The sequence below is a fragment of the Acinonyx jubatus genome, chromosome D2, assembly GCF_027475565.1.
Source record: "Acinonyx jubatus isolate Ajub_Pintada_27869175 chromosome D2, VMU_Ajub_asm_v1.0, whole genome shotgun sequence".
NCBI classification, from domain to species: domain Eukaryota; kingdom Metazoa; phylum Chordata; class Mammalia; order Carnivora; family Felidae; genus Acinonyx; species Acinonyx jubatus.
The window spans coordinates 85,727,593-85,754,145 of NC_069393.1; the positions used below are offsets into that span (position 1 = coordinate 85,727,593).

A 26,553-nucleotide genomic window follows, 5' to 3' on the forward strand; every position below is an offset into this window, starting at 1 on the left:
CGGTCACATCCCTTGGAGAGGTTCTCACCCGCTGGAACCTGCACTGACCCTGTGGCCCCAGCCCACTCACCTCCCCGATTCCCTCCCGTGTCCAGACTGCCCTTTTTGGTGCTGGACGCCGATGACTTGCCCAGAGTGGGGGTGGAGGGGGCGGGCCGAGGGTGGAAGGCGGGCGGGACTGGGATTCCCTCCCCCCGCCCCCTCCCCCCCCCCCCCCCCCCCCCCCCCCCGCCAGGAGCAGGGCCCTGCCCAGCTTGGTCCGTGGCAGGAGCTAACCTCTCAGACCAGCCCAGCCCAGCCCCAAACTGGAACTCCGGGGTGGGGGCAGAGGTCCCGTGGTCACGATGCTCTGAGACCCCAGGGATCCGCGGGAACCCCCGCCCATGGCGCTGAACCGGTAAGGAGCAGAGGGTCGTCTGATAGGGAAGCAGAGTTCACAAGGAAGGTGGGGGGATGGGAGGAGGCCAGCCTTTGAGCCCCACATCCCTCACTTCCCCGATCCCTCCAGGCTTGGGTTTGGAGCCCCGCGTTCCGAGCTGGGCCTGGGCTCAGCGGGGGCCCCCTCAGCAGAGGCCGGTGTGTGAGTGTGCGGTGTGTTAAATACTCGCGGTGACCCTCTTTCTTGCCCTGGCTGCCTCACGGAAATGAGCTCTGGGACCGGGACCGCCCGCAGAAATGCGGCAGTAATGTGGGGTGGGGGTCCATGACCGTGTGGGGCGGAAGGTGGTGGTCCTCAAGCGCAACAGCCTGGACCCAGCCAGGAATGCAGCCGAGAGGAGAGGGCTCCGGTTAGCACACTCACCTGCCCGAGGGCCCCCTCCCGCACAGCCCTTCCAGGAGGACCAACTGCAGCCTTTGGCTTTGCCCTGAGTGCCCGGGAGTCATGCCCCAGCAGCCCGACTCCTGGGCGCGGGAGCCCGGAGCAAAGAGCAGCGGTGTCTCCAGCCTCCCAGGGGCTCAAATAGCTTTCCCTGGATCTACTTCCTGCCCTTGTGTTCCCAGCCTGGCCAGCTTCCCTCACTCCGGGCTTCCCTCCCCCTCCCCCCTCCCCCTCCTTCCCTCCTTCCCTGGCGCTTGCAAGGGGAAACTACCCCTGGCCCCCATTAGCCCCCGCTGCTCACAGGCAGGGAGGCCAGAGGCTTCTTTTCATTGGGTAGCAGACACCCCAGGCCACCCTTGCTTTTGAAGACTGGGTGTTGGTGAGGGGTGAGTGTCCCTCCGACTGGGGGGAGGGGGGGCAGGATGTGCAGGGAGAGGTGGTGAGCCCCTCAAAGGATTTGTTGTTGGGAAAATCTCTGTCCTCCGAAGGCGGTATCACTGGATGTGCCTGCCCCTCAAAGTTCTGTTACTCCAGGCACGATCTCATCAGCTGGGCCTGTGGCTGGTTTTTCTGGGGGATTCTGTCCTCAAAAGGCAGACCCCTCCTCCGTGCCTCTTGGACTGGTTACCAGCTTGTGCTCTGAATCTGTGGTGACACATCGCAGGTCCCTGGTCCATGTGGGGTGTGCCAGCCTCACTGGCATCATCAGCACCAGGCAGCTTCATCAATTCTGGGTGTCGCTGCTTTTCCAGGAACAAAATAGTCCGTGAGGGACTGTCTTCACCAGGGGGGAGTTCAAATGGCTATTTTCTTAAGAGATCACATGCACGTGATGGCTCAGATTGGAGAGGAGCCTTTGGAGACACACCTTTGGCCCAGGTGGGAGGAGGTCTTGGAGGGGGACGGGGCCCCCAGGGACCCAGATGGCTTCTCCCTTGGGTTGCTGAGTAGAACTGGTGAAGGGGCCGGTGCGAGGTGTGGGTGGGTTTTGGGAAACCACCAGGAGGGCCGCAGCTGGCTCCCAGGCTGACCCTGAGAGGCAGGAACAGGGGAAGTCACCTGAGCTCCGCGTGGCTGTTTGGGCAGGGTCGCCCAGCAGCTGGGGTCTCCCCTTCCTTCGAGGATGCACTCCCACGCCCCACCCTGGCCAGACCTGCTCGGGGAACCTTACCAGGAGGCACCGGTCACCCGGCCCTCCCCGTCACTCCTTCCAGCTGCAGGGCCTGGCCGGGCGGCCGGCAAGCCCAGCGGCCCCGGCAGAGGGGCCTTGTAAGTGCCCAGCACCACCTCAGACAGACTTCAAGAGCTTCCTGATCATCTTGCCCCTATTTCCAGACCTTGAGGCCCAGCTGGGTTTCTCAGAAGGGGCAGTGCTCTGCCTCTTCTCCCTGTCCACCCCTCACCCCCATTCTGCACAAGGGGCCTTCCTCAATCTGCTTCCTTTTTTCGGTTTCTCGCTCCTTGTGCTGTAGCAGAGATGCCCCTAGAGAGTATTGGCTGCAAACTTCCTTCTATGTGGGGACGGCACTGGGGGAGGGTCCCCAGCTGCCTCCCAAGCCTCCCCCGGACTGCAGTGAAGAGTGGGCAGCATGGGTGGCCGGTGCTGGCTGGCTGAGACCCTCAATGCCCAGAATGGTGTCTGAGTCATAGCATTTAACGACGAGGTAAATCAAGCGTGTCTGCCGGGGAAGCGTGGAGCGGGTGCAGGCACGTCCCGGACGCGTGCACACCCTCACCCACTTTGCAGGCTGCCCGTGGGAGAGGCAGGGCAGCCAGCCCTCCATGGAGGGGGAGCCCTGTGAGACCAGGCTTTCAGATGTGTCCCCCAGAGCCTCGCCCACCTGACGTTCCGCTGTGCCACCTGGAAGCGGGGGTGGTGGTGTGGGGATGGTGCCCACGCAGGAGGGCTTGCTGGCCAGGAAGGGTGGGCACCGTGGCCCCTTACAGAGGCTCCAGCTGTGCTGTGCTGGCCACGCTACGGGAGGAGCCCCTTGTCAACACTGTGCGGGTGCCTTCTTCCCGACCAGCTGGTAGAGCAAGTAGGGGTGGGGGGCCCCGTGGAAGCAGGGAGTGGGCAGCCGGGCTTCTCCCACCTCCATTTCCCAGAGCTGCTCCCTGGTCCTCCTCTGGGCTCTCCTGCCCCTGCTCACCGAGAGGGGACGGGTCTCAGCTGGGAACTTCCTGGCAGAGTGGCAGCACAGCCACTGACCAGCTGCCACATGGGATGTGTAGGGCTCCAGTGGGCGAGGCCCCTCGGCAGGGCCGCCAGCCGGTCGTCGGCACATGAGAGGGTCTCAGCAGCGAGTGCTCTGTGGGCCTCCTTGGACACTAGCAGACAGACCTCTGGTGGCCGCAGTTCAAGCTCTGTTCACTGAGTTGGAGCATTGGGATCTCGATGTGAGGGTCTCAGGCAGCATGGAGAAAGTTCTAGTGCTTCCTGGAAAGTGTGTCTGCCCTTCCTAGAGCAATAGAGCAAACGTTATAGAGGCGGACCCATCTTAGTCTGCTTGGGCTCCAGAACACAACACGACAGGGGCGCCTGGGTGGCTCAGGCGGTTGAGCGTCCGACTTCGGCTCAGGTCATGATCTCACGGTTCGTGACTTCGAGCCCCGCATCAGGCTCTGTACTGACAGCTCAGAGCCTGGAGGCTGCTTCGGATTCTGTGTCTCCTTCTCTCTCTGCCCCTCCACTGCTCATGCTCTGTGTCTCTGTCTCAAAAATAAACGTTAAAAAAAATTAGGAACACAACACGACAGTCTGGGGGCTTCAACAATAGACAGTCACTTCTCACAGTTTGCAGGCTGGCATTCTGGGATCTGGGTGCTGGTGTCATGGCCACCTCCTGGCTTGCAGGTGGCGCCTTCTCACGGCATCCTCACTGGTGGCAGGGGCGGGGTGCTGTCTGAGGGTCTCTTTATAAGGACACTAACCCCATTCATGGGGCTCTACCCTTATGCCCTAATCATCTCCCTGTACCTGTACCTGGGGGTTAGGGCTCCGACAAATTCTGGGGACATAAACATTCAGTCTATAGCAATCCCTCAGGACCAGTAACCAGGTGAGCCACAACTGAAGAGAAAGAAGGGGCTGGAAGATGCGGTCACTCTGTGCCCCGACCCTTTCAAAGCCAATGTCTAGTGGACATCAAGGAAGATGCCCCAGATGAGAGCAGCAAGGCTGATTCCTTACAGTGCACCATATTGGGGGATCCCACGACACTTGGGTGTGGCCGAGACCCAGAGGCAGGCAGGGGAGTGGGAGACTCCACGGTGGAAGGGGGCTCAGGCACCCTGCTGGGGGCTGGGGGCGGGGAGCTAGAGCAGCGGTATCCTTGCGATTGGGAAAGGGAACGTGCTGGCTTTCTCCGAAGGGCCCTGCCTCGGAAGGGGGGCGGGCAGTAAGCAGGAAAGCTGGTGGTTTGGGCCAGTTGTGACCGGAGTCGTTTGTGGCTCTCCGAGCTGTGTGCTGCGGGTTCTCGACCTCAGTTCCGTCTTTGTAGATAGTCCGCTGTTGTCCATCCCGTATCAGTCCATGTGTCTTGATCTTCTGCAGCCTGAGGGTGGTTTTCTTCTCTGGAGACCGGAGGCAGATTCCCAGGGCTGGATTCCCAGGTGGTGCCCATGGAGTCTGGCCCTGGGGAGGGAGGCGTGGCTCTGGCCATCCCCCCACTGAGGCCCAGTGAGAAGTTCCACCTGTTCGTGAGCTACAGCAGCGTGGATGCCACCTGGACCCACGGGCTCATCAGCCGCCTGGAGGCGGACCTCGCGGGGCTGAAGGTCTGCCTGCACGAGCGGGACTTCACCCCGGGGAGGAATGTGCTGGAGAACATGGCGGAGTGTATCCAGCAGAGCCAGAAGGTGCTGCTGGTGCTGAGCCAGGACTTCGTGCAGAGCCGGTGGTGCCTCCTGGAGGCCGACCTGTCGCTCTTCGGCTCCTGCCTGGAGAGGAAGCCGGTCATCCCGGTCCTGCTGAGGCCCTGCCAGGTCCCGCTGCACCTCAGCCACCTGACTTACCTGGAGGCAGCAGACAGCCACTTCTACCGCAAAGTGGTGCAGCTCCTGCTCATGCCCAACCACTGCCTGGCCCGCTCCCTGCCCGCCTGGCGCCCCGCCACCTCCCTGTACAGCGGGAAGAGCCTCCTGACCCTGAACTGCATTAACAGGGACAGTCTGCCCTCGTGGAAGGTGGGCACCTTCAGCACCCTGGGCGTCCCCGACCCCCTGAAGGAGGTGCTGGAGGACCCCGAGGTGTACAAGCGAGCCGTGGGCATCCTCAACGGGGTGCGGTCCCCCAGGTCCTGCCTCCGCTACCTGGGCTGCAGGGTCACGCTGGCCGTCTTCCTGTTTCTCGTGGCCTTGGCCCTGCTCTCCCTGCCCCTGATCATGGGCCTCCTGGAAAACACCCCAGCTCAGCGCTTCTTCCTCATCTCTGCCAACATATTTTTCTGCCCCCTCTTCTTCGTGTTGGGAGTTAACACCCTGTGCTGGTTCAGGAGGTTCTCTAAGAAGATGATGCAGGAACTGGTGCTCAGGGTGGGGGAGGCCAACCTCCTGCTGGCGCCCCACTCGCTGCTGATGGGCTGCGACACCATGAACAAGCTGCACTTCGTGTACGTGCTGCTGGGCGACTGCAGGCGGGTCTTCCTGGAGGCCGCGGAGGGCGAGGCCCTGTTCCGGGAGGCCCTGCTGCGCTTCTCCTGCAGCTACGCCTGCTGCGTGGCGCACGCGTACTTCCCCGCCTGCGACGAGGCGCACAGAGCCCGCGGCCACCTGGAGCTGGGCCTGTGCTTCTGCCAGTTCGTGTCCTTGCAGCTGCAGACGCACCAGGGGCGTGAGGTTAACCCCGTGTGACGCCAGCGCCCTCCGTCGGACGTCTGGCCGCCCCTCAGCTGGCCCTGCGGACCAGGCCTCAATGAGGTGCGTAGGGGACCCTCCCCTGTGGCCAAGACCTGCGCCCGCAGGCCCCACACCAGCCCGAGGACCCCGCAGCCTGCTCTGAAGGCAGACAGGGGCTGGGGAGACGGCAGGCTGGCCTGTGACCCCAGGTGTCCTCAGGACGTGGCCTGCTCCTCCGAGGAAATGCTCACTGCCTCTCTCTGGACGGCTCGTTGGCGTCCAGGGGCCGGGACAGAACCCGCTGGCTCGTTGTGGCCCCGCCCTGAGCAGCCCTTCCAGGCACCTTCCCCTCAGACTGGAGCATGGAGGGAGGCCAGGCCAGCCTCCAGGACTGGGGGCTGTCCACCCTTCACCGCCAGGGCGACACACACACACACATAGACGCCCCCCCCCCACCTCCCCGCCGCCCCCCCCCCCCCACTGTCTACCCCGAGGGCCTGTGGGGCCGCCGCTGCCATCCCCTGCTGGAAGCCAGGAGGCCCCCGTTCCTCCTCAGCGTAGACACCCATCAGACCTGGGGCCGCAGCGCCACCTGCTGGTGCTGTGTGCTCCATCCGGAGATCAGTGCCTGGCGCAGACGATCTTCCCCCCGAGAATGAGAGGCCTCCGCAGACAAGAACCTGAAAAATGGGAACTGGTTCTGGATATGGGGCCACAACAGCTAGTGTCCTGGCCAAGCTGCACATCCGCCCTGTGACCACCTTGTGTCAGCCCTGTGTCCGTCCGCCCTGTACCTGCCCGTGTCTGCCCACCCTGTGTCCACCCAGCAGTAAGACCTTTGCACCTCACGCCCGTGCCTCTGTGAGCCCCAGTCAGGGTCTGCAGACCCTCGGCCCCAGCAGCACACCAGGGCAGGACTTCAGACAAGAGGAGTGGCCCCGGGGCACTGCCTCAGCTCCTCTGTCTGGAAAAGAGCAGCTGGCAGGTGATCTGACAGATTTGAAGTTGGAGCTGGGTGTTCCCATCAGCCCTGGGGAGCCCTCCGCCCGCGGCCAGGTGCTGCTCCGGTTTGCAGCCTCACATCCATCTTGTGTGACCAGTGGCCCTCGGGGCCTGATGCCACCCCTTGTCTCTCCCATGAGCGCAGGCCCCAGACCACAGCCACCAGACGACAAGCAAATGAAGTCCCGGCTCTGACTCCCTAGCAGCCCTTACAGCCAACAGTGTGCCTGCCTCCCAAGACCTCTTCTTATGCACCCCTTAGAGCAGACCCCCACCCTGCACCATGGATCCTACCAAAACCCCGCTCGTTTGGTTTGAACGAACCAATGTGGTCCTAGCTCAGGAACCCAAAGCACTCCACCCAGAGACCCTGGCAGAGGCCGGAGTCTCAGATCCTGTCTACACCCTGCCTTGACGTGGTCTCTCCAGGCGCGCGTGCACTTCCTCCAGGACTTGTGAGCAACCGACTTCTCTATTTCAACTTGTCTTGTGCAAGAACAGCAGGTCTTGTGATCTGTTGAAGTACAGCTCACCACCCAGCAGCCTGCACACACTGAACACGTGTTAACTGGACACAGAGGCTGGACTGCTCACCTGTGTCCCGAGGCCAGGACTGCACGGGGAGGTTCCCCCTTGAGAGGAGCAGAAAAGGGAGGGGCTCTGGTCACGGGGACAGTGTAAGCAAAGGCACAAGGCAGGACCCCAGGTCACAGGAGAAACTACCAAGTAGGGGATGGTCCTGTGAGCCCCAGGGCTCGCTGGGTGGCTTTGGGTGCTGGAACTTTCTTGGGGGCAGTGCTTGGCATCAGGATCTGTTCCAAGGGGTCCCAGCACCTTGACGGACCTCGAGAGGCCTTCAGTCTCGGCCATGTCCGAAGCAGGGGGCATAGTCTGGGCCCCAGGCTGAGAAAGAGCCTCCCAGGAGCAGCCCCACAGATGCAGCATAGGGTGAGGACACAACAGGCCCATCCATACCCACTCTGCCGCTCTGGGCACAGGTGGCCCCCATGAACACTGACGGGCCTACTCTAGGCCACAGCAGCTGCACCCGCTGTGGCTGCGGATCCGCTCGATGCCTAGAACGTGGCTGTGCCAGCAGGTGCACGAATGCTTCATGGAGCTAGGTGACCAGCCAGGCCTTTTGGGACCTGGACTCCCGGCTGCAGCACAGAAACCCTGGGGGACAGTGGCTGGGGGCCTGTGGGCTGAGGCCTAGCCGTGTGCACGGGTGCCCACATGTACACACAGCCCCTCCACTCCTCGGGCAAACCATGTGCTGACAGTGTATTCCTACCCCCACGGTGCTGTGCGGCCCAGAGACAGCAGAAGGACAAAAAGAGATGCCTGTCCCTTCAAAAGGCCATGATATTTCAAGTCATGAAACACCACATTTGTGAGCACAATAAAGAGAAAAGGTTTAAATTAACCATTTTTAAGGCTTAATTATTTTGAGGGAGACAGAGAAAGAGTGGGGAAAGGCTAGAGAGAGAGGGGGAGAGAGAACACGAGCAGGGGAGAGGCAGAGAGAGGGAGAGAGAGAATCCCAAGCAGGCTCCACGCCGTCAGCGCAGAGCCCGACTCGGGGCTTGACCCCATGGACTGTGAGATTGTGGCCTGAGCCGAAATCTCCAGTCAGAGGCTCAACCGACTGAGCCCCCGGGAGCCCTTATGGGAACCATTTTGCAGGATCGTTGATCTTTTCCTCGAGCTGTGGGAAATCCAAGTCTCTTTTAGATCCTGCCGGCTTGGTATTCCAAGCCTCTGCTGGGGTCCGGCGGTGTCAGGCCGGCAGGGGGGTACCATACAGCCGGGGGAACGGCACCCCCAGTGCCCGCTGTGGAGCAGGGTCTGGAGCTGGCTGTCCCCCGCCATGCCCGCCAGCATCTATCCCCAGGACTGCACCATCCAGGCCTGTGGCTCCAGAGTGCCAGCACCCCAGCTGACCGCCCAGCAGCCTGGACACAGGGCTGTCCCCCAAGTCACGCTGCCTGCCCTGACCCCTGTCCTGACCCACGCCAGCAGTCGGTGGTCAGGGGGTTTGATGAGGCCCTGTCCTCAGGCTGCCGGAGTTCCCACCCCCAGGCACACCTTTGCGCCCAGAAGCAGTGGTCTCCACGTGGAGAGAGGGGAGGCCACTGCGTGCCCCACCTCCGCTGTCCACCCCAGAGCAGCCCCTCAGCTGGCCCTGCAGAGCACACACGTGTACCCCCTGGGCAGGTGAGGGAGGAGACATGGAACTTTCCAGGGACCTCCATCTCCTGAGATGCCTCGCGAAGCGTTGGTGATCTGTCCTGGCTCGTTCTTAGTGGGTGACCTCAGGTGTGCTGGGGCCTGGGGACCCCAGGGAGGGGCCGAGGATCTATCCAGTCCTGGGAGCACCTCACTAAGGCGCTGGTCTCGCCGTACCCCAGCTGCTGTCCACAGCCAGTCCTCCGTCATGGTGTGTCACCCGCCGGTGCCCACCCCACGGGGCCTCTGCATGGACCCCTTCCAGGGTCCCCACATCATAGGGCGCTTAGGGAGGAAAAGCACATGTTCTGACTCCACCATGGGGTCCCACTGCGGGTCCCATGTTGGGGTCCCACCCCGAGGATCCAGGCTGCGGCAGACTGCAGCGTGGAGTCAGTCCCGTGAGCTGGGCTTCCCTCCGGTACCGTCTGCCCCGCACACACTCACCTTTCTTCTCCACAGCAATCGGCAGGTGCCTGGCTGCGGGAGGTGCTCTGTGCCCTGGGACCATGAGTGGGCACGCCGGGGTGTCCCGGCTCCTGGGAGGGTAGCACCGGTGAAGTGGCCTCCCACCTGCGGGATCCTGCGCTTGAGTCCCGAGGCCCGACCTTGGCGGGGGGGGGTTGCCTGATGGGCCAAGGCATTTAACCTTGAAACACCCTTGAGGAAAGAGCCGAGAGGAAGTGAGAGAAGCAAGTGGGGAGAGGGTAGTCACACAGGTGCTGGGGGTGGGGCATAACGCACGGCACACCGATGGGGCCAGTGGGTGTCTGTGCGCGTGCGCCTGCGTGTACGCATTGTGTGTGCGTGCGTGCCCGCATGTGCGTCTGCGTGCGCGCGCGCATTGTGTGTGCGTGCGTGTCTGCGTGAGCGCGCGCGCGCCTGTGTGTGTGTGTGTGTGTGTGTGTGTGTCTGCATGCGCGCGTGCATGTGCGCATGTGTGCGTGCACGCGTCTGCGTGTGTGTGCGCACGTGCGTACATCTGCGTGAGCGCGTGTGCATGTGTGTGCGCATTGCGTGTGCGTCTGCGCATACGTGTGTGCGCGTGCGTGCGTGTGCTCATTGCGTGTACGTGTGTGCGTGTGCGTCTGCGTGAGTGCGCGTGCGTGTGCGCATTGCGTGTACATGCGTGTGTGCGCGTGCATGCATGTGTGTGGCATGTGCATATCCCGTGTGTTTGCCTGGTGTTTGTCATGGTGGAAACCACAGCCCACCGAACAGAAACAGAATTCGTGCCCTGCTAATGTGTCCTTCTTGCCGAATGTGCAGCCGAAGGAAGCAGAGCTGACTGCGTCTGACAACCTAGGTCCGCCCGGCCCCGGACATCGGGTCATGCACGCAGTCTGTCCAGCGAAAGGACGGCCCCAAAGGCCACGGCGCCCAGGTGCATCTCTGCCCGGTTGGGCCCCTGAGGGTCCAGGGTTTCTTTCTGCGTTGAGCTCAGATCTCCTCACGTTCTCCCCGAGTCCCGCCAGCCTGTGGGAGCCCGTGATCTTGGGACACGTTCTGTGTTTCTGTAAGAATTGTTTTAACTTTTGGACATTTTATCTGACACTATCAACAAAGCCTCTTTTAGTTTCTTCACGAAGGACCTTCCGGGCTGTGCGTTCGAGCCTCCCCAATACTGGCACCACACGCCGTGGATAAGACCCACGGGTGAACAAAGTGCAGAGGGTGTCCGCATTGGCTCCCCGAGGGCAGAGCCTAGGACGGGACGGTGAGCAGGTGGCGAACCTGGCAGAGGGTTCTGGGGGGTATGTCCTGGGCACCCCTGAAGGCCAGGCCCACCTGAAGTGAGCCAGCCTGCGGTCCCACTCCAGGGCGGCCAGCTTGGGAAAGGGTTTTTGCAAGAGGTTTCTGTAAAATCTGGGTAAGAACAAAGTTGAAAGGACACCCAGAGGATGTGTGGGACCCTGAGACAGGAGCTGGGCCCGCTGCAGGGGGCCTGGCAGGGGCCTGCACACCCTGTCACGGAGCCTCCTGGGGAGAATGGGGTGCTCTGGGCAGTTGTGCACACAGATGCCGGGAGGGTGCGGAGCGGCTCCTGCAACCCCCGCTGGGTTTGCCCAGAGGTCCTGGGGCACATCAAGTCGTGAAGTTGTGCTCGTTGCTCGCGTAGCATAAACGACTTGTTTTAATTTAAAGGGTTGAAAGTTAATCTCAGTTAACCTAAGGTTTTCGTTTTAGAATGTGTGAGAGAATTCCAGTTTAAGATCTGATTGACTCTGACTCTGTTGTATTAGATGGTGAGTAGTGAACAAATGTTCATAAAGGTTTTGTTTGTAGGTTGGAATCAGTTGTATCAATTTATGGTTAGAGCTTGAAATACCCAGGGCATCTAATTAAGTTTATCACGTTTGTGAAATGTCTTTAAAAATTAGAGACTGACTATATATCAAATATATAAGTTAAAAGAAAATTAAAGAATGAGTGAAGAGACACATAAAAGTTACTACATTTGAAAGCAAGCTTTTAAATGGAGCTTTAAAGCTTGGGAAAGCTGGGGAGGTTCAGGACAGACCTCTCCAGAATGTGCCACGTTGGCTTGTGGATGGTTTTGAGCTGAAGGCACTTGAGACCCTGTGGGCTCAAGAGAAACTTTTGTCCTTCCCTTAACCACATGCAGGAATCTAAACGGGGGCGGGGTGTCTTTCCCAGAATAAGGGTTATTAACCGAGATACATTCTGTCGGAGTGACTCATCTGTCTGGTGGGGCAAACGTCTAATTACCAACATCTGTTTCTCTTATCTCGCTGTGAAGTGCATTCCCTCCTCTGACGTCCAGGACCCCCACCCCCTTCTCCTGGGTTCAGGACGACATGTGTACCTCCTTTCGCCTGTCTTTGGAATTTCCAGGTCTATGTGGATTTCCTGTTGGTACATCGTTAAGTTTGATTTCCTCCTGTTAATCTGTCTTACTCCAGCTAGAAGATGGGAATTCATGTCCCTGACACTGGTTTAAGTTTATAAGTATAAATTATAAAATGTTATAATTTTATAAAATAAAAAAATTTAACCCACCAAGACCACTGGTAGGAATTTGCTTTGAAGATAAGTTCCCCACAACACAAACCGCACACGCGTAAATTATTCATTGCAGCAAAGTACCGTAAACCCGGTAAAGAGCCCTGTGTGGCGGAGCAGCCCGCAGCTGGGACAGGAACGAGGACAGCGCATGAGCACCGTGTGGCATGGCCTTCTGTGTTTGTTAGGTGAATGTGCTCGGATGAAGCATGTGTTTGTCCTTTGTCCTGGGTCCCGGTGTAGAGCTCCTGAGACCCTCAGCATTTCCTGCGTGACAGGGAAGGCGCCGAGCACTAGTTAGAGCAAGGAGATTCCCAGGGCTTCCAGATTGAACACCCAGGTGCAGGAAAGTTCCCTGCTCCTAGGCCCACCCCTGGCCTTATGCCTCTTCCGTCCGGCTGTCCCTGATTTGTACGCTTTATAATAAGCCAGTAATCTAGCAGGTGTTTTCCTGAGTTCTGTGAGTAGTTATACTGAGTTATCAAATCTGAAGAGGGGGTCCCCAAATTGGTAGCTGAGTTGGAGAGAAATGCATATGGCCTGAGGCCCCGATACTTGTGACCAGCGTCGGAATCGGGAGCAGGCTCTTGAGGCTGAGCCCTTCACTTGTGGGGTCTGTGCCAGCGCTGAGGAACAGGTGTCATAGCACTGAACTGTAGGACACCCGGCTGGTACTGGGGGACTGGAGATTTGGTTGTTGTTTGTGTGGGGAAAAGAAATCCTTATAGTGAAAAGTGTCAAATAGGAAAAATAAAGTGCAGGTGCATCTGTGCAAAAAGATGCACAGACAGGCTGAGCTGGTAACGAAGACTGATCTCCCTCGGGGGTGGGACACACCGTTTGGAGCCGTGTTCATGTTTTACATGCTAAAAATAATAGGACAAAATCAACCAAATGGGAGAAGGACCCTGAAACAGTGCTAGCAGTACTAAGCAATTCCGCTATATTTCAGAGGAGTAACACAGCCACACTGATGTGAAGAAGAAACCGTCTAACTTGAACACAGCATTTTGACTATGAATCCCCAAGTTAAAGACAGAACTCTAAACGAGCACCAGACTCTAGTTTGCACGCTTACTTGTGCCATGGTATGGTTACCACTTCTGAAAAGGATTCCAGTGTGTTCTAAGACTAAGCAAATGAGTATATTGAGGAAAACAGGAACCAGGTTTCTCCCTGTTGGAGGATGGAGGTATCAGCAAGGAAAGGGGGAACTAGAATAAAGCCTGAGGTTCTGGGTTGGGATTAGAAGTATCGGTATGAACTCCTGGAGATTCATGTATGTCGTATGTGCACTCATAGTCCATAGATGTATGGATATATTGTATTGATTAAATGTGGGTTGTGTCTGTACAGGTGTAGACACTTGCACACACGTGCACAGGTGTATACGTGCACTCACAGGGAGGAGGGAAATACGGACTGTGTGCGGATGAACGTGTGCATGTATGTATCACACCCCGGCTCTCTCCACTGAATGTGCCTGAAGCCACACCCACAACCACACCCAGATCTTGGTAGCTAGCACAAGAGGGGCCTGGAGCATCTTTGCTCCAGAAAGCTAGGAAGCGCCCCGAGACTGATGAGGGCACTTCAATAGGATGCCTTCCACCAGCCAGGAATGAAACATGTGAACATAAGAATTAATAGTGGTGGTAACAGATTGCTGCCTGTTGAATAAAACGGAGAGTATGGGTCACACTGATGTAAATAAATGAGGAAAGGGGGGCAAGGGAAATCTTTTCTTTACAGTAAGCCAATAGAATGTCAACCACTAAATGTAGGAAAAGTGCTGAATTTAGATAATTGCCACTTGCAAAATATAGTAGTCTTGATTCAGACAAGAATTGTCAATGGAGGGGCGCCTGGGTGGCTCAGTCAGCTAAAGGTCTGACTCTTGATTTTGGGACAAGTCATGATCCCAGAGTCGTGAGATTGAGCCCCGCCCACCCAGGGAAGGGGCTGAGGTGAAGAAGCCCCCCCCCCCCCCCCCGGCCTCCAGCATGTCCATGGTTTCCTTCAAACACCTGTCTCATCCACTTCCTGGTCACTGCCTGCTGTCCAAAGCCACTCAGACCCCTCACCTTGCCTCCCTGGGCTGGAGGCTGGAGGTCAGAGTCCCACACTCAGTCTGAGTGCCCAGCCCTGTGTCCCCTCACAGGACTGCACTAGGGCCAAAAAGGGCCCCCCCCATGTCACCTGACACTGCTCAGTGCAGAAAATGCCTGTTTCCTTCCTAGTTCTGGCTGCATGAGCCTGCAAGGTTGTTCTCTCCAACCCCAGCCCTTGGTACTAGGGCCCGAGCTTACCTCTCACCCGGTGGGAACAGACCTGAGGCCTCGAAGTGCTGTAGTGGGGGGGGGGTGCTGTGGGCTGGGTGAAGAGACTCTTGCCAGCTCCAACATCCTCAGACCTCCCACCACCCCTCTAGCTCCAAGGGAATGGGAGATAGGGGTGCTCCAGGAGTGGGGACCCCTTTCAGACAGGGATGGGCTCACATCCCCTCTCCAGAGGCCCGGGCCCCTTGGAACCATGCATTTGCTCATTTCTTCAGTGACTTGTGCCTGTGTGAGGCGGTTGGGGCAGGAACCACATGTGGGCGCTTGCCCAGAACAGGGGGATTCAGAGGCTCCGGTCGACGGGTTAGGTGTGTGAGGACCAGGCCCGGCAGTAGGAGGCGGAAGGGCCTCACTGGATGTAGGGCTAAGCAGCAGTCAGGGCTGGAGCCCAGCCCTGGATAGAGGCGAACTTACTCCTTTGCAGCCCGGCAGCGCTGGGCCTGTGCACGCCGGGCGCTGGCCTTCCCCCTCTCCCTGCGTGGCCGCGGCTTCCCGGGGCTGCCTCACTGCCCCCACCCCCACCCCCACGGTGGCTGCTGCTCTTCCGGATCCTTCGGGGCTCCCTCCGGGCAGCAGAGGAGACCCGAAGCGGGCGCTCACCCAGGCGGGGGTTGGGAAGGCAGGGAAAAGGTCAGCGGGACCAAGGAGGCTCAGGAGAAACAGAGGCCCAGGTGGATATGAATCTTTACTTAGAGAAAAGCAACAGAGCTGCAAGCTCGGGGGCAGGGGGCGTCAGCGAAGGGTCCTGGAAGCAGGGGCACGACCACGAGATGGGAGAGCGTCGGGCGAGGGCGGTCACAGGTGCCGGCAGGGGGCGCTGCCAAGACAGAGGGAAGCAGGGGCGAGAGCCGGCGCTGCGAGGTGGGCCCGCGTCCCCCCTCGCCGCCCACCTGCGTGGGAAGAGGTGCCAGGCTGAACCCCGTCCCCCGGCTTCCAGCTCACCGGACCCCCGCCCTGCCCACGACCCCCATGCCGCCTGAGCACACCTACCCGGGCTGCAGGTGCGGAGGGGCCATCACTGGGGGGCCGGGGGCGGGGCGCTGCCTGCCGCCTTCCGCGCCGCCTCTTTCTCTCCCGGCGCGGAGGGCTTCCCGGGGGGCTCGGTGGCCGCCGCCGCCGCCGCCGCCGCCCCCGCCTGGGTGGGCGCCTTGGGTCCCTCCTTGACGGCGCGGTAGCCCTCCCCCCAGGCCGAGGGCGTCTCCGTGCCGTGCTTGCGGCTCAGCGGGTAGGCCCCGATGGCCGCCAGGATGCTGCGGTGGCGCTCGGGATCCATCTCGGTGTAGTACATCTCCAGGGTCAGCGGGGTGCAGATCTTGTGCTGCGGGGGGGGGGGGGGGGGGGGGGAGGGATCAGGGCGGGCCGCAGGGGTCTTCCCTGGGCGTGGTCCGAGAAGCGGAGGGGAGGCAGCCCACCTCAGTGCTTCCACAGGGACACCCCCCCTCCCCGCCCCCGCCCGAGAAGAGTAAGGTCACGACTGCCTGCCTCACCCCGACCCTGTACACCCAGCTGGCCAGGCCTTACCCGGAGCAGGAAGCCGTCGGGGCAGGTGAACTGGTCATACCAGATGGCCTTGTACATGATCAGGACACAGCCCAGGAGCGCCATGGCAAAGGCGATCATTCGCGCTGTGGGCAGCTGCAGGAAGGAGAGAGACCCGAGGAAGGGGGTGTGAAGCTGTTGGAAGGACCAGGGCGGTCCTCACACAGCCCTGCTCGCTTCTGTTTGGCTTTTCTCTCAGAAACAACGGAGGAAAGGAGATGACAGGTGTCACTAATGAAAAATAAAGGGTTTTAGAAATGGTGTGCAAAAACTGATTAAAAAAAAAACCCCAAAACCATTTAGTGAACTTAAGAGCTAAAAAAACAGGAAGGGTGAAAATATTAGCCAGATATATAGCATAAGTGACTTTCCATAGTACCTAGAAAACCCAGGGGTCACTAAGGGAAAACGGACACACAGCAGGAGCAGGTGGGGCCCAGGGTGGCTCAAGGCAGGAGCCCCTCTGAAGGCAGATGCTGTTCTCATCCACTTTATAGCAGGATGAAGGCCTCTGAACGGGGTGGTGTCCTGTCCCCCTCTCTTCCTGAGAGCAGGCGAGTGAGCAAGAGGTCCCGGCCAACCTGGCCCAGACGTGGCCCCCCATGGCCTGCAGCCTCCTCCTCGCCATCTCCCCTGCCCTGACTCCCCATGGAACTGACCGCTGGGCACCATGGGCCCAGGAGGGTTGGGTTACCCTGCGTCCTTCCTCAGGGTGGTTACAGGCCAGCTTCTGGGCCTCCAGGTCGGGGAACTTCTTTGGCTGGTCCGGGGGGGACAGCTGGTATTCTGTCTGTGTCTTGATAACCACCTGTGGAAAGAGATGGCCCAGGAGGACCCTGAACCGGGAGGACTGGCGGGGGCAGGCCCAGGGGTCAGCTCCCCGGCAGTGGTGTGGGTGCTGGCCATCTGCCAGGACTGCCTAGTGGCTCCACTGGCTACAAGCTGAGGCCAACGGAAGGTGGAGGCAGAGAGCCTGCTGGGCCGGGCGGCCTTGGGGCCTGTCCACACCACACAGGGAGCCCCTTAGTCTGGGGGCTGCAGTCAGCTCTCCCTGCCAGGCCAGGAGCTTCCCTTTTAGGTGCTCCACAGCTTGGCTCCTGCCTCCGGGAAATCCACCCTGACTTCTCCTCTGGCTCCCAGAGTCTTGAGGCCCCTACCACCTGGGGCACAGGCAAATAGTCCTGTGCTTTGTGAATGCTCCCAAGGGGTGAGCACTGAGCCTCCCCACGTGTCTACTGAGAGCCAGATCCAGACCTGTGGTGGACTCGGCTGCTGCCCCCCCAGATCACTGGGAGGTGCTCCCACCCCCACGGCCCCCAGACAAAAGCTTTCAGCTGCCTGCCCCCTCCCTCCTGCTGGGACAAGTCCTGATGCCAGTCAGCTCGTGTGGAGTCAGGCAGGGCTACGCTAGAGCTGAGCCCTGCTTCTCACACATCCCTCCTGACAGCGGGTCCCCATCGGTCACCTGCCCCAGGACCCTGTTTCAGGCCCTCAGGGAAGGATGGGAATTGTTTGCTTGCTGAGCGCCTGTGGGCAGCACCGTGGGCTGGGCACTGTCTGCAAGATGTTGTAGGAGTCCTCACAGTGACCCCCGTTCACGGATGAGGAAAGGGTGACTCTGGGTGACCAGAGAGCTGATCAGGTCACATGGATCACCCATAGCCAACTAGGGCTTTGGTCCAGCCCGGCTCTACCTCTGCTGGCTCTCCTGCACGTTGGGGGAGGCCACATCTGCATAAAACTCACCCCACTGCCCTCTATGCACAGGGCAGGCTGAGAAGAGCCCCTCACCCCCTCATGCTGGTCTAGGCCCTCACCTGGTCGGGGAATGGTGGCTGGAGCTGGCTGACGTCCAGGGGGCTGATCAGAGGGGCGCTGTCCGTGGTAGCCCCATCCTGGTCCCCGGGGTCCTTGCCCGGCTTCCCGGAGAAGCTGCAGCCCAGCTTCACCATGGTGATGGGTGGTCCTCGTCCTGCGCAGAGTAGACACAAGGTTACTGGCCACTCAGCACCCAGCAGACGTCCATGCCGGCTGCTGCAGGAGCCAGAGGGCCCCAGCTGACCCCGGTGTTCCTCACACCTGGGCCGGGACAAGCCAATCTCCCAGGACAAAGTGGGTGTGTTCGTCCATAGGCTTCTAGTCCCTTCCTGCCCTCTGGTCTCCCTTTGGGTCCCAGAGCCATGCAAGGGGTGCTGCCTCTGACCAGGGAGTGCCTAGACACACAACACCGGCAGAGCCGGCAGCTAGCCAACCTGCTAGCACATTCCAACACATTCCAAGGGCAGCTATATGCTCAACAGAAAATGATCCCAGATAGAAGGCTGGAGAGTAGGGTGGCCAGACTGTGCAAATAAAAATATAGGACACTTGGTTAAATCTGAATTTCAGATAAGCAATGGAAGTTTTTTGACGTCTATGTCCCATGTAATATGCAAAATAGGACGTATCAAAAAGTTATTTGTCTGAAATTCGAGTTTAGCTGGGCGTCCTGTGTTCTATCTGACAAACCTCCTGGAGATGCAGGAAGTAAGGAAGAGGTACAGAAAGGACATCAGTGAGAAGATCCAAATGCTAACTGCACAGAGCACAGTAGTAGGGCTGGAATACCCTGACGGGAGACAGAGGACCAGCCGAGGACAGTGGAGGTGCCTGGAGGAGCACACAGCCCCCCCACCCCCTCCACCCCCCTCTCGGGAGCTCAAGACGATTTTACCTCTAGGCTGACCGATAAATAAGAACAAAGAAAGGAAGGGCCGCCTGGGGGGTCAGTCGGTTAAGCGTCCCACGTTGGATTAGGTCATGATCTCACAGTTCGTGAGTTCGAGCCCCACGCCGGGCTCTGCACTGACAGCTCAGAGCCTGTTGAGATTCTCTCTCTGCTCCTCTCTCTCAAAATAAATATTTGTTTAAAAAAGTGATCGGTCTTTTCACCATAAGGAATACAGAAGAAAGATCACCTGATTAACTTCAATAATACCTGGAGAAGTATTTGATAAAATTCAACATTTATTATTTTAATTATCTATTAGCACTTCAAGGGCAGAAGGAAACTTCCTTAATCTGATGATAAAGGTTATCCACAAAAACCTCTAAGCTGTCCTTATATGGTGTAAACAGTGAAAGCTTTGTCTTTAAGGTGAGGAAGGAGATATCAAGGCCAGCTATTATCAGTTCTATAAATCACAGTGCAGGAGGTTTTAGCCAGCTGTCGGGCAGGGAAAACGAACGAGAGAAAACAGGCCTGGATGAGATCAGGCCAAACTCTCGTTGCTCATAGATGAAGCACCTTGTATGTGCAGAACACCCACGACACTCTACAGATAAGTGACAAAGGCTGAAGAGTGAGGCCAGCAGGGTCATCCAAGGTATTCAGGGGTCATTAGTGACAACAGATTAGGAAATAAGCTTTTCAAAGATTCTACTTAAGTGGCACTGGAAATATTAAACACTCAGGACCAGACTTAATGAGAAAATCATGGAAAACCTCAATCAAAACATTACTGACACTGAAGGAGACCTAAATTCTTTCAGTAAGTGGGGTAGGGAATGGTCATGGATTTGGGAAGGTTCTATGTTTAAAAATATCATTTCCCCCAAAACGTATCTGTAGAATCAATACACCCAATCCACAGCCCAAAAGAATTCTTTTGTGTGTGAACATGCCGGCATCGTAATTTTATATAAAAACCAAGGGGATAAGAACACGTGACCCCTTGAAAATGACCGAGGGGTAGGATTCGTCCGCCAGGTGCAGCCAGTCGCGCAGCCTTGTGGTACAGATGCGTGGTATACACACGCCTGTGCACACGGACCACAGATTTATGACAGAGATGCCGCCTTTCGATAAACATGTGTCCACACGGAGAGCAAGGCACCGAAACCCCACCTCACACACACAAATCTACTCCATGTGGATGTAGCTAAGTTGGGAAAGTGTCTGGAAGACACTACAGGAGAATGTTTTCCTGGTCTGGGGGAGGGAAAGAGTTCTTCAGTATGACAAGTAAGTACTAACCATCAAAGGGCTACATTCAATTTAAGAACTTCTGCTTATTAAAACACAGCTTCAAAGAATGGAAACAGAAAGCACGACTGGGAGAAGATGTTTGCGATATGCAGCTGGCAAAGGACTTGCGGGCTCGTCAACAAGGTAAGTTCAAACCCTGGCACCCGTGAACGTAACCTCACTAGCAAACAGGGTCTCTGCAGATGTAACTAAGATGACCTCATACCGGACTGCAGGGGCCCTAAGCCAATGACTGGTGTCCTTACAGAAGGGAGAAATGTGGACGCACACGGGGAGATGCTCAGGTCCAGATGAGAAGGTTGGAGGGATGCATTCACAGGCCCAGGAAGACATGGGGCGGCCAGAAGCCAGGAGAGGCAGGAAGGATCTTCCCTAGAGCCTCAAAGGGATCACGGCCCTGCCCCAACCTTCATTTCCGACTTCTCGTCTCCAGAGCCGATGGAAAAATACATGTCTGTTGTCTTAAGCCACCTGCTTGTGGTAATTTGCCACAGCGGCCCGAGGAAGCCAACGCAGGGCAGATACCAAAATATAAAACGGACATCTCAAGTTGGTAAAGAAAAAGATAAACCCAATAGAAAAATGGACAGAAAAAGATTTCAATGGCCATGAATACTAAAAAGGTGCTCACCCTCACTAGTCCCCGAGGGAGATAAATTAGAACCAGCTTAAGGGGACACACTGAAGCCTGTCAGGACCCAGGAGACATGCCACATGGGTGGCGTCCGCTCACGTAATCCACTCAACGTCCGACGCCGAGCAGCCCTCACTCGTGGACACCCAGCAGAAGGACGGGTGGGCGTGAATGTGCACACAGCACCACACATCACCCAGAGTGACACAAGTAAATAAATGGGGGTGTTCCTACCACGGAGTCCTTGGAGCAACGGAAGTGACCGGTCACAGCTTCACGCAAGGGCAGCCCTGAGTCCCACAAAACAACGGTGGCCAAAAGAAGCCGGGCGCAAAGGAAGGTTCGATAGTAAGAGAACTCCAACTGCAACCTTTAGGAACCAATCGGCGGCATTTAGACACGCACTCTGGGGGTCCGGACCAATCGTTGCTCCTGTGTCTGGAGAGTCTGACAGGCGGTGCCCGTCGGGGAGGGGAGCTGCGTCGGGGCTGGGTTGGGATTTCTAGTCTTTGCTTGGATGGTGGATGGCTGGGGTGCCCTTCTGTTACATTATTAGGCTGCACGTTTGTTTTATGACCTCTTGTGATGGCAGAGGCACGGCCACCCCATGCCCTCCCCCAGGATGTGGACCCTGGGGTTCCGCTGAGCAGACAGGGTGAGTTCCTTGGCAACTGTGCCCTGGCTGTCTCCCCACCCTCTTCCTTGTGAGGACGAAGGGCAGAGCCCCAGGGGCTGTGCTTCCTACCCTGGCCACTGCATGGGGCCCTCCCTCGCCAAGGCCAGCACCCACCCTACACACACTGCCGTGCCTCTGCAACCCCAAACTTCTGTCCTAGGGTGACTTCGCCACCCCCAAATGCGTCTCCCTGGAACAGCCCCACCAGCGCAGGTGCCCATCAGGCCCACAGGTGCCAGTCTCACACCCCAGAGGCCAGGCAGGCCTTGCTGTGGGTTCTGGATGTGAGCAGTCAGGGTGGGAATATAGAGGAGGAGCCCCTACCCAGAGGCAGAGAGGCGGAGAGATGCCCAGGATGGAGAACCTGCGAGGTGCTGGGCAGGGGGCCGGGGCTGTGTAGGACCGGGGGAGGCGTGGCCAGGAAGCAGCTCTGTGGGGCTGGCGAGAGAAGCAGCGGGCCGGGCAAGACAGGAGCGCCCCCATCGTGGACTTCCCGGGCGCCCCGGGGAGGGAGGTCCTACTAGGGCCCTGAGCTGGGGCTCCTCCTTGGATTTACGAGCCTGGCCCGGGAGCCCTTACAGGACGGCAAAGCGCCCCCCACTCCCACCCCCTGCTGGAGGGCTTTTCCTGAGGACAGTCTGGCTTGGCAGGGGATCCGCCTGGGGCACATTTGCACCAATTGGTTAGTCTGCACGAGGACCACGCAGACCACGTCCGTGCTCGGTGAGGCAGAGATGGAGAAGGGACCACCCGAATAGAAACAGAGATGTCGGGCTTCCCAGTGCAAGGAAGGAAATGTGGCTCCAAAGCGCTGCGAAGGGGCCACGGAGGGAGGGTCTGGCAGGAGAGCGGGGGCAGGGGGGGGGGGCGAGGGGAGGTGGGGGCAACAAGAGCTCAGGGCTTGAGGGGAGCTTCGTGGGGGCGGGAAGGGTGTGCCTGGGCCTTCTAGCAGCGGAGTCCCGCCCCCCCCCCCCATCAGCCTTCGATTTACAGAGGAGAGCGCAGAGGGGCACAGTGTGTCGCCTTCCGCACTCCCGTCAATCTGTGGTTGGCCACCCCCGCTGGAAGGCCGGGTGTGTGCGGGGTCTGCACAGTCTCCCCACAGGAAGCCTCTCCCTATAAGGGGTTCCGCCTCTGGGGTCCTCTTGGAGCCAAACCTAAGCTCCAACTCCTCCGACGCGGTGTGACGTCCAGGTTACGTCATCGCGGGTTTCCATGGCAACGGAGGCTGGCGACGAGAAGTCTTCACGAAGGAAAGGAGCCATTTGGGACCTTCTGGACCCTCCGCTTCTGGTTCCGAGCCCCTCCCACCAGGCGTAATGCTGGGAGGGGGCTGGGCTGCATGTGGGACCCCCTCCCCCCGAACATTTATTTCCCTCGCTGAGACCTGGGGACCCTCTGGGAAGGCTGGTTGGGCTCATTCACACGACAGACACAGAACTCCGTGGAATTGGGGGGTCGCCCCTGCTGCTCCCACTGCCCCCCTCACTCCACCCTGCGCCGTAACTGCGTCTTCTCCAGCAGCTCATCCGCTCCCCCCCCACCACCGCTGTGCCCTCCTGGATGGGGGCCGTGCACGCTCCTCTCCGACGTTCGGGGAAGGGGCACCGGAGGAGCCGTGCGGGTGGACGGACACGCGGACGGCCAGGCAGGGCAGGGGCCCTCGGCTGAAAACCCGACCGAAGCCGGGCGGCAGATCCGTGCGCAACAGACTCGCCTTGGCGCCCCCACTTCCCCCGCCCCCCGCGGTGTGCTGCGTCACGAGTAGAGGCGCGCGCCGGGGCGCCGGGGCGCGCGCTTGTGCGGGCTGGGCACGAGCGTGCTGCGCGTGGCGGCCGTGCATGTGACTGCGGGGCGCAGGGCGCTGCGCGCTCCGCACGGCCCTCCGCCCCCCGCCCCTGCCCTAGCCGCAGCCCCACCAGATGCCCTGCAGGCGGGTCGTGGGCTTGGCTTTTGGTCTAAGGGTCTGTGGACTGCAGGCCCCAGCCCCGCCCCGCGAGGCCCGAGTTGGGGGAAGCTACGTCCGCACCCAGCGGTGCTTTGGTCCCGCATCCCAGCCACCTGTGGCCCCGCGTCCTGGGTCTGCGGCAGGTGGTTCTGGAAAGATACCCCTCCGCGCGCCTGCCCCCGCCACAGCCACCCCGCTCTCTATGCCAGCAGCGCTTCCTCGGGGTCTGGTTCGTCTGACGCCTTCCACCTCGCTGCTTCTCCCACCCCCCTGCTCTCCCCCACCCTCAGACGCAACTGGCGCCCCCTCCCTACCCAGGGGACGCCCAGCTCCCAATGGCTCTCTCAGATCTGCAGGGAAGAGGGGCTGCGGTCACCAGCACGACCCCCACCCAGCTGCCCTGCTCTGCTGAGGGTGGGGGATCCGGGCAGCACGTCGGGTCTCTGCAAGGCTGGACACCTAGGGTTCTTCTGGAAGGTCCAGGCAGCGGCTCACCCCGCGGAGGCCCCCGATCCTCTGGGAGGCCTGGGGTCAGCACCCCCGCTCCGTCAGCAGAGACCCCAAAGGAAGACCCCGGTTCGGCCTGGCCGCCATCGGCTCATCCGCAGTGCCCCCCCCCCCAACACTCTCCCACCCCTGCACACGCACCTTGCACACGCGCCTGCACACGTACCTCACACACCCGTGCACACTGCCCCGTGCACACTCGCCCCCCCTCCCCCCGCTCCACCAGGAGAAATGGGGAAATGGCTCACAGGCGGCTCCGACGGGCAGCTGCTGCAGGACGCGGTCGCAGGACGAGGGTGCGGAGGAAGGACGCGGTTCCAGACGCTTCGCAGCCGGGGCGGGGCGGGGGAGGGGCCGAGCCGAGACCGAGGCTGCTGTTGCCTGGGCGACGCTGGTGGAGGGAGTACTTGCGTCTGCTGCAGCCGCTCCCCTCCCACGGTGCCCCCCCAATCGAAGCTGGGCCTCGGCTCCCCCATAGCCTTACACACACACCTCACACACTCACACCACCTCGCTGCAGGGGGGTAGGCACCCTGGCGGGCCGAGCCCTGGCTGCGCCTCGCCTGAGGGTGTCCAGGCCCTGCCCCACCACCCTGGTCAGTGCTCACACTCGCCGTCTTGCTGCCCTCGGCCGGCTGTGTTCAGGCGCGGCTGGTTTGGCCTCCACGTCCCCGGAGCAGAACCTCCTCGTGTCTCCCTGCCTAAAACCCCTGGGCTGTCGGCTTTCCTAGGGCCCTCCTGTCACCCTCGGTCACTGCTGTGCCGCAGCCCAGAGAAAGTGCTCAGTAGGCGTCTGCGCAGCGACTGGGTGCTGTGGCTCCCCTGGCTGGGGTCAGGCCGGGCAACTGTGGGGGACGGGGCCCTCTGGCTGGGGTCTGGCTGGGTGCTGTGGGGGACGGGACCCCCTGGCTGGGGTCAGGCCACGCATCCTGGCTCCCAGCTGGTGTAAGAGGGCAAGGAAAACAGCAGGTGTCAGTGATTCATTCCCTTTTGCTGTTGAATAGTACCCCGTGGTATGGATGGGCCCGTTTTATCCACTGATGGGCATCCGGACTGTTTCCAGTTCTGCCTGTTGTTGACAACGTTGCCGTGCACGTTTTCTTATGTGTCTTCGTGTGGACAGAGGCCTTCACTTCTCCTGGGTAGGCACCTAAGAGTGGGACTGCTAGGTCAGGTGGTAGTTTACATTTAACTTAAGAAAATGCTAAACTTTTCCAGAGGGCCTGCACCATTTTACACTCCCGCAAGCAAAGTATGAGGGCTCCAGTCTCCCCCTCGTCATCAACACTTGTTGCTGCCTGTCTTTATAACAGCCATCTGCATGGGTCAGTTAGGGCCGCTGTGACAAAGCACCATGGGCTGGGTGGCTACACGTCGGATTTAGTTCCTGATATCGAGGTGTGGGTACGGTTGGCCTCCTCTGAGGCTTCTGTCCTTGGCTCGTGTCTTCGGATGGTCGGCCCTCTATGTGTGTCTGTGTCCTCACTCCCTTTTCTTAGGACACCAGTCAGAATGGATTAGGCCCACCCATATGACCTTGGTTTTGTTTGTTTGTTTGTTTTGGGGTTTTTTGTTTGTTTGTTTGTTTTAGTTTATTTAATTTCTATACCCAACTCGGGGCTCGAACTCACGACCCCAATATCAAAAGCCACATGCTCCACTGACTGAGACAGCCACACTGCACTCCCCATATGACCTCATTTTAACTCAATTATCTCTTCAAAGATCCCATATCCAAATACAGCCACACTCCAAGGTGCTGAGGGTTAGAATTTCAACATAAGAAATTTTGGGAGGAACAATTCTGTCCCTAGCACTGACCTAGGACATGGAGTGATATCTCACTATGTTGTGAACCTGAATCCCTAATAACTAATGACACTAACCAAGCATTTCTTTATGGATTTATTAGCCACTTACATAGCTTATGTGAAATACCCGTTCAAATGTTCCTAATGCTTTTCAGTTGGGTTGTTTGTCTTATTATTGACTTCTAAGAACTCTTTATATATTCTGGATACAAGTCCCTTATCAAATATATGATTTACAAACAGTGTCTCTCTGTCTCTGACTTGTCTTTTCTCTCTTTTTTTTTTTAATTTTTTTAACGTTTATTTACTTTTTGAGACAGAGACAGAGCATGAACGGGGGAGGGGCAGAGAGAGAGGGAGACACAGAATCGGAAGCAGGCTCCAGGCTCTGAGCCATCAGCCCAGAGCCCGACGTGGGGCTCGAACTCATGGACCGTGAGATCGTGATCTGAGCTGAAGTCAGATGCTCAACCGACTGAGCCACCCAGGCGCCCCTCTTTTCTCTTTCTTGATGGTATCTTTGGAAGTGCAAAAGTTTGTAATTTTGATGAAGTCCAATGTATCCTTTTTTTTTTTTTTTTTTTTTTTTTTGGTACCACGCTTTTGGTGCTATACTTAGGAACTGTTTACCTAACCCAAGGCAATGATAATTTTTTCATTTTTTTCTTCTAGAGGTTTTATAATTGTAGCTTTTACATTTAAGAATGATGTTTTGGGGCGCCTGGGTGGCTCAGTCGGTTAGGCTCTGACTTTGGTTCAGGTCATGATCTCGCAGTTTGTGAGTTCAAGCTGTGCTGACAGCTCGGAGCCTGGAGCCTGCTTCCGATTCTGTGTCTCCCTCTCTCTCGTCCCCTCCCCTGTTCACACACTGTCTGTCTCAAAAATAAACATTTTTTAAAAATTAAAAAAAAGGAATGATGCATTTTGGGGGCGGCTGGGTGGCTCAGTCGATTGAGCACCCACCTCGGCTCAGGTCATGATCTCATGGTTCATAAATTTGAACCCCGCATTGGGCTTTGTGCTGACAGCTCAGAGCCCCCTTCGGATCCTCTGTCCGCTTCTCTCTCTGCCCACCACCTCCTCATGCTCTCTCCCTCTCTCTCAAAAATAAATAAAACATTAAAAAAAAGGGGTGTCTGGCTGGCTCAGTAGGTAACGTCC

General features: G+C 58.6%; 2 protein-coding genes across 3 annotated transcripts; one reads left to right on the forward strand and one right to left on the reverse strand.

The window, feature by feature from the left end:
- The first annotated feature begins 230 nt into the window (after positions 1-230).
- On the forward strand, positions 231-6,112 carry LOC106987506 (uncharacterized). Its single transcript, XM_015085798.3, has 2 exons — positions 231-397; positions 4,374-6,112. Exon 2 carries the CDS (start codon positions 4,442-4,444, stop codon positions 5,669-5,671), a length of 1,230 nt encoding a protein of 409 aa, XP_014941284.1. The 5' UTR covers positions 231-397; positions 4,374-4,441; the 3' UTR covers positions 5,672-6,112.
- An 8,805-nt stretch (positions 6,113-14,917) lies between these two features.
- Positions 14,918-23,978, reverse strand: CALY (calcyon neuron specific vesicular protein). 2 transcript variants are annotated; one of them, XM_027055249.2, is made up of 6 exons: positions 23,830-23,978; positions 17,607-17,761; positions 16,484-16,597; positions 15,772-15,885; positions 15,241-15,568; positions 14,918-15,067 (listed from the first exon to the last, which is right to left on the reverse strand). In XM_027055249.2, exons 2-5 carry the CDS (start codon positions 17,739-17,741, stop codon positions 15,266-15,268), a joined length of 666 nt encoding a protein of 221 aa, XP_026911050.1. In that variant the 5' UTR covers positions 17,742-17,761; positions 23,830-23,978; the 3' UTR covers positions 14,918-15,067; positions 15,241-15,265. The 2 variants fall into 2 exon arrangements, with proteins under 2 accessions (XP_026911050.1, XP_053063222.1); XM_053207247.1 differs by having other exon boundaries at positions 23,748-23,854.
- Between the last annotated feature and the right edge of the window lie 2,575 nt (positions 23,979-26,553).

Excerpts from the sequence above, each read along its gene's own strand:
- LOC106987506 (XM_015085798.3), top strand. The coding sequence starts at position 4,442 with ATGGAGTCTGGCCCTGGGGAGGGAGGCGTGGCTCTGGCCATCCCCCCA.
- CALY (XM_027055249.2), bottom strand. The coding sequence starts at position 17,741 with ATGGTGAAGCTGGGCTGCAGCTTCTCCGGGAAGCCGGGCAAGGACCCC. Across the intron at positions 16,598-17,606 it reads AGCCACCATTCCCCGACCAG|GTGGTTATCAAGACACAGAC; the intron begins GTGAGGGCCTAG and ends CTCTTTCCACAG. Across the intron at positions 15,569-15,771 it reads CCGACGGCTTCCTGCTCCGG|CACAAGATCTGCACCCCGCT; the intron begins GTAAGGCCTGGC and ends CCCCCCCCGCAG.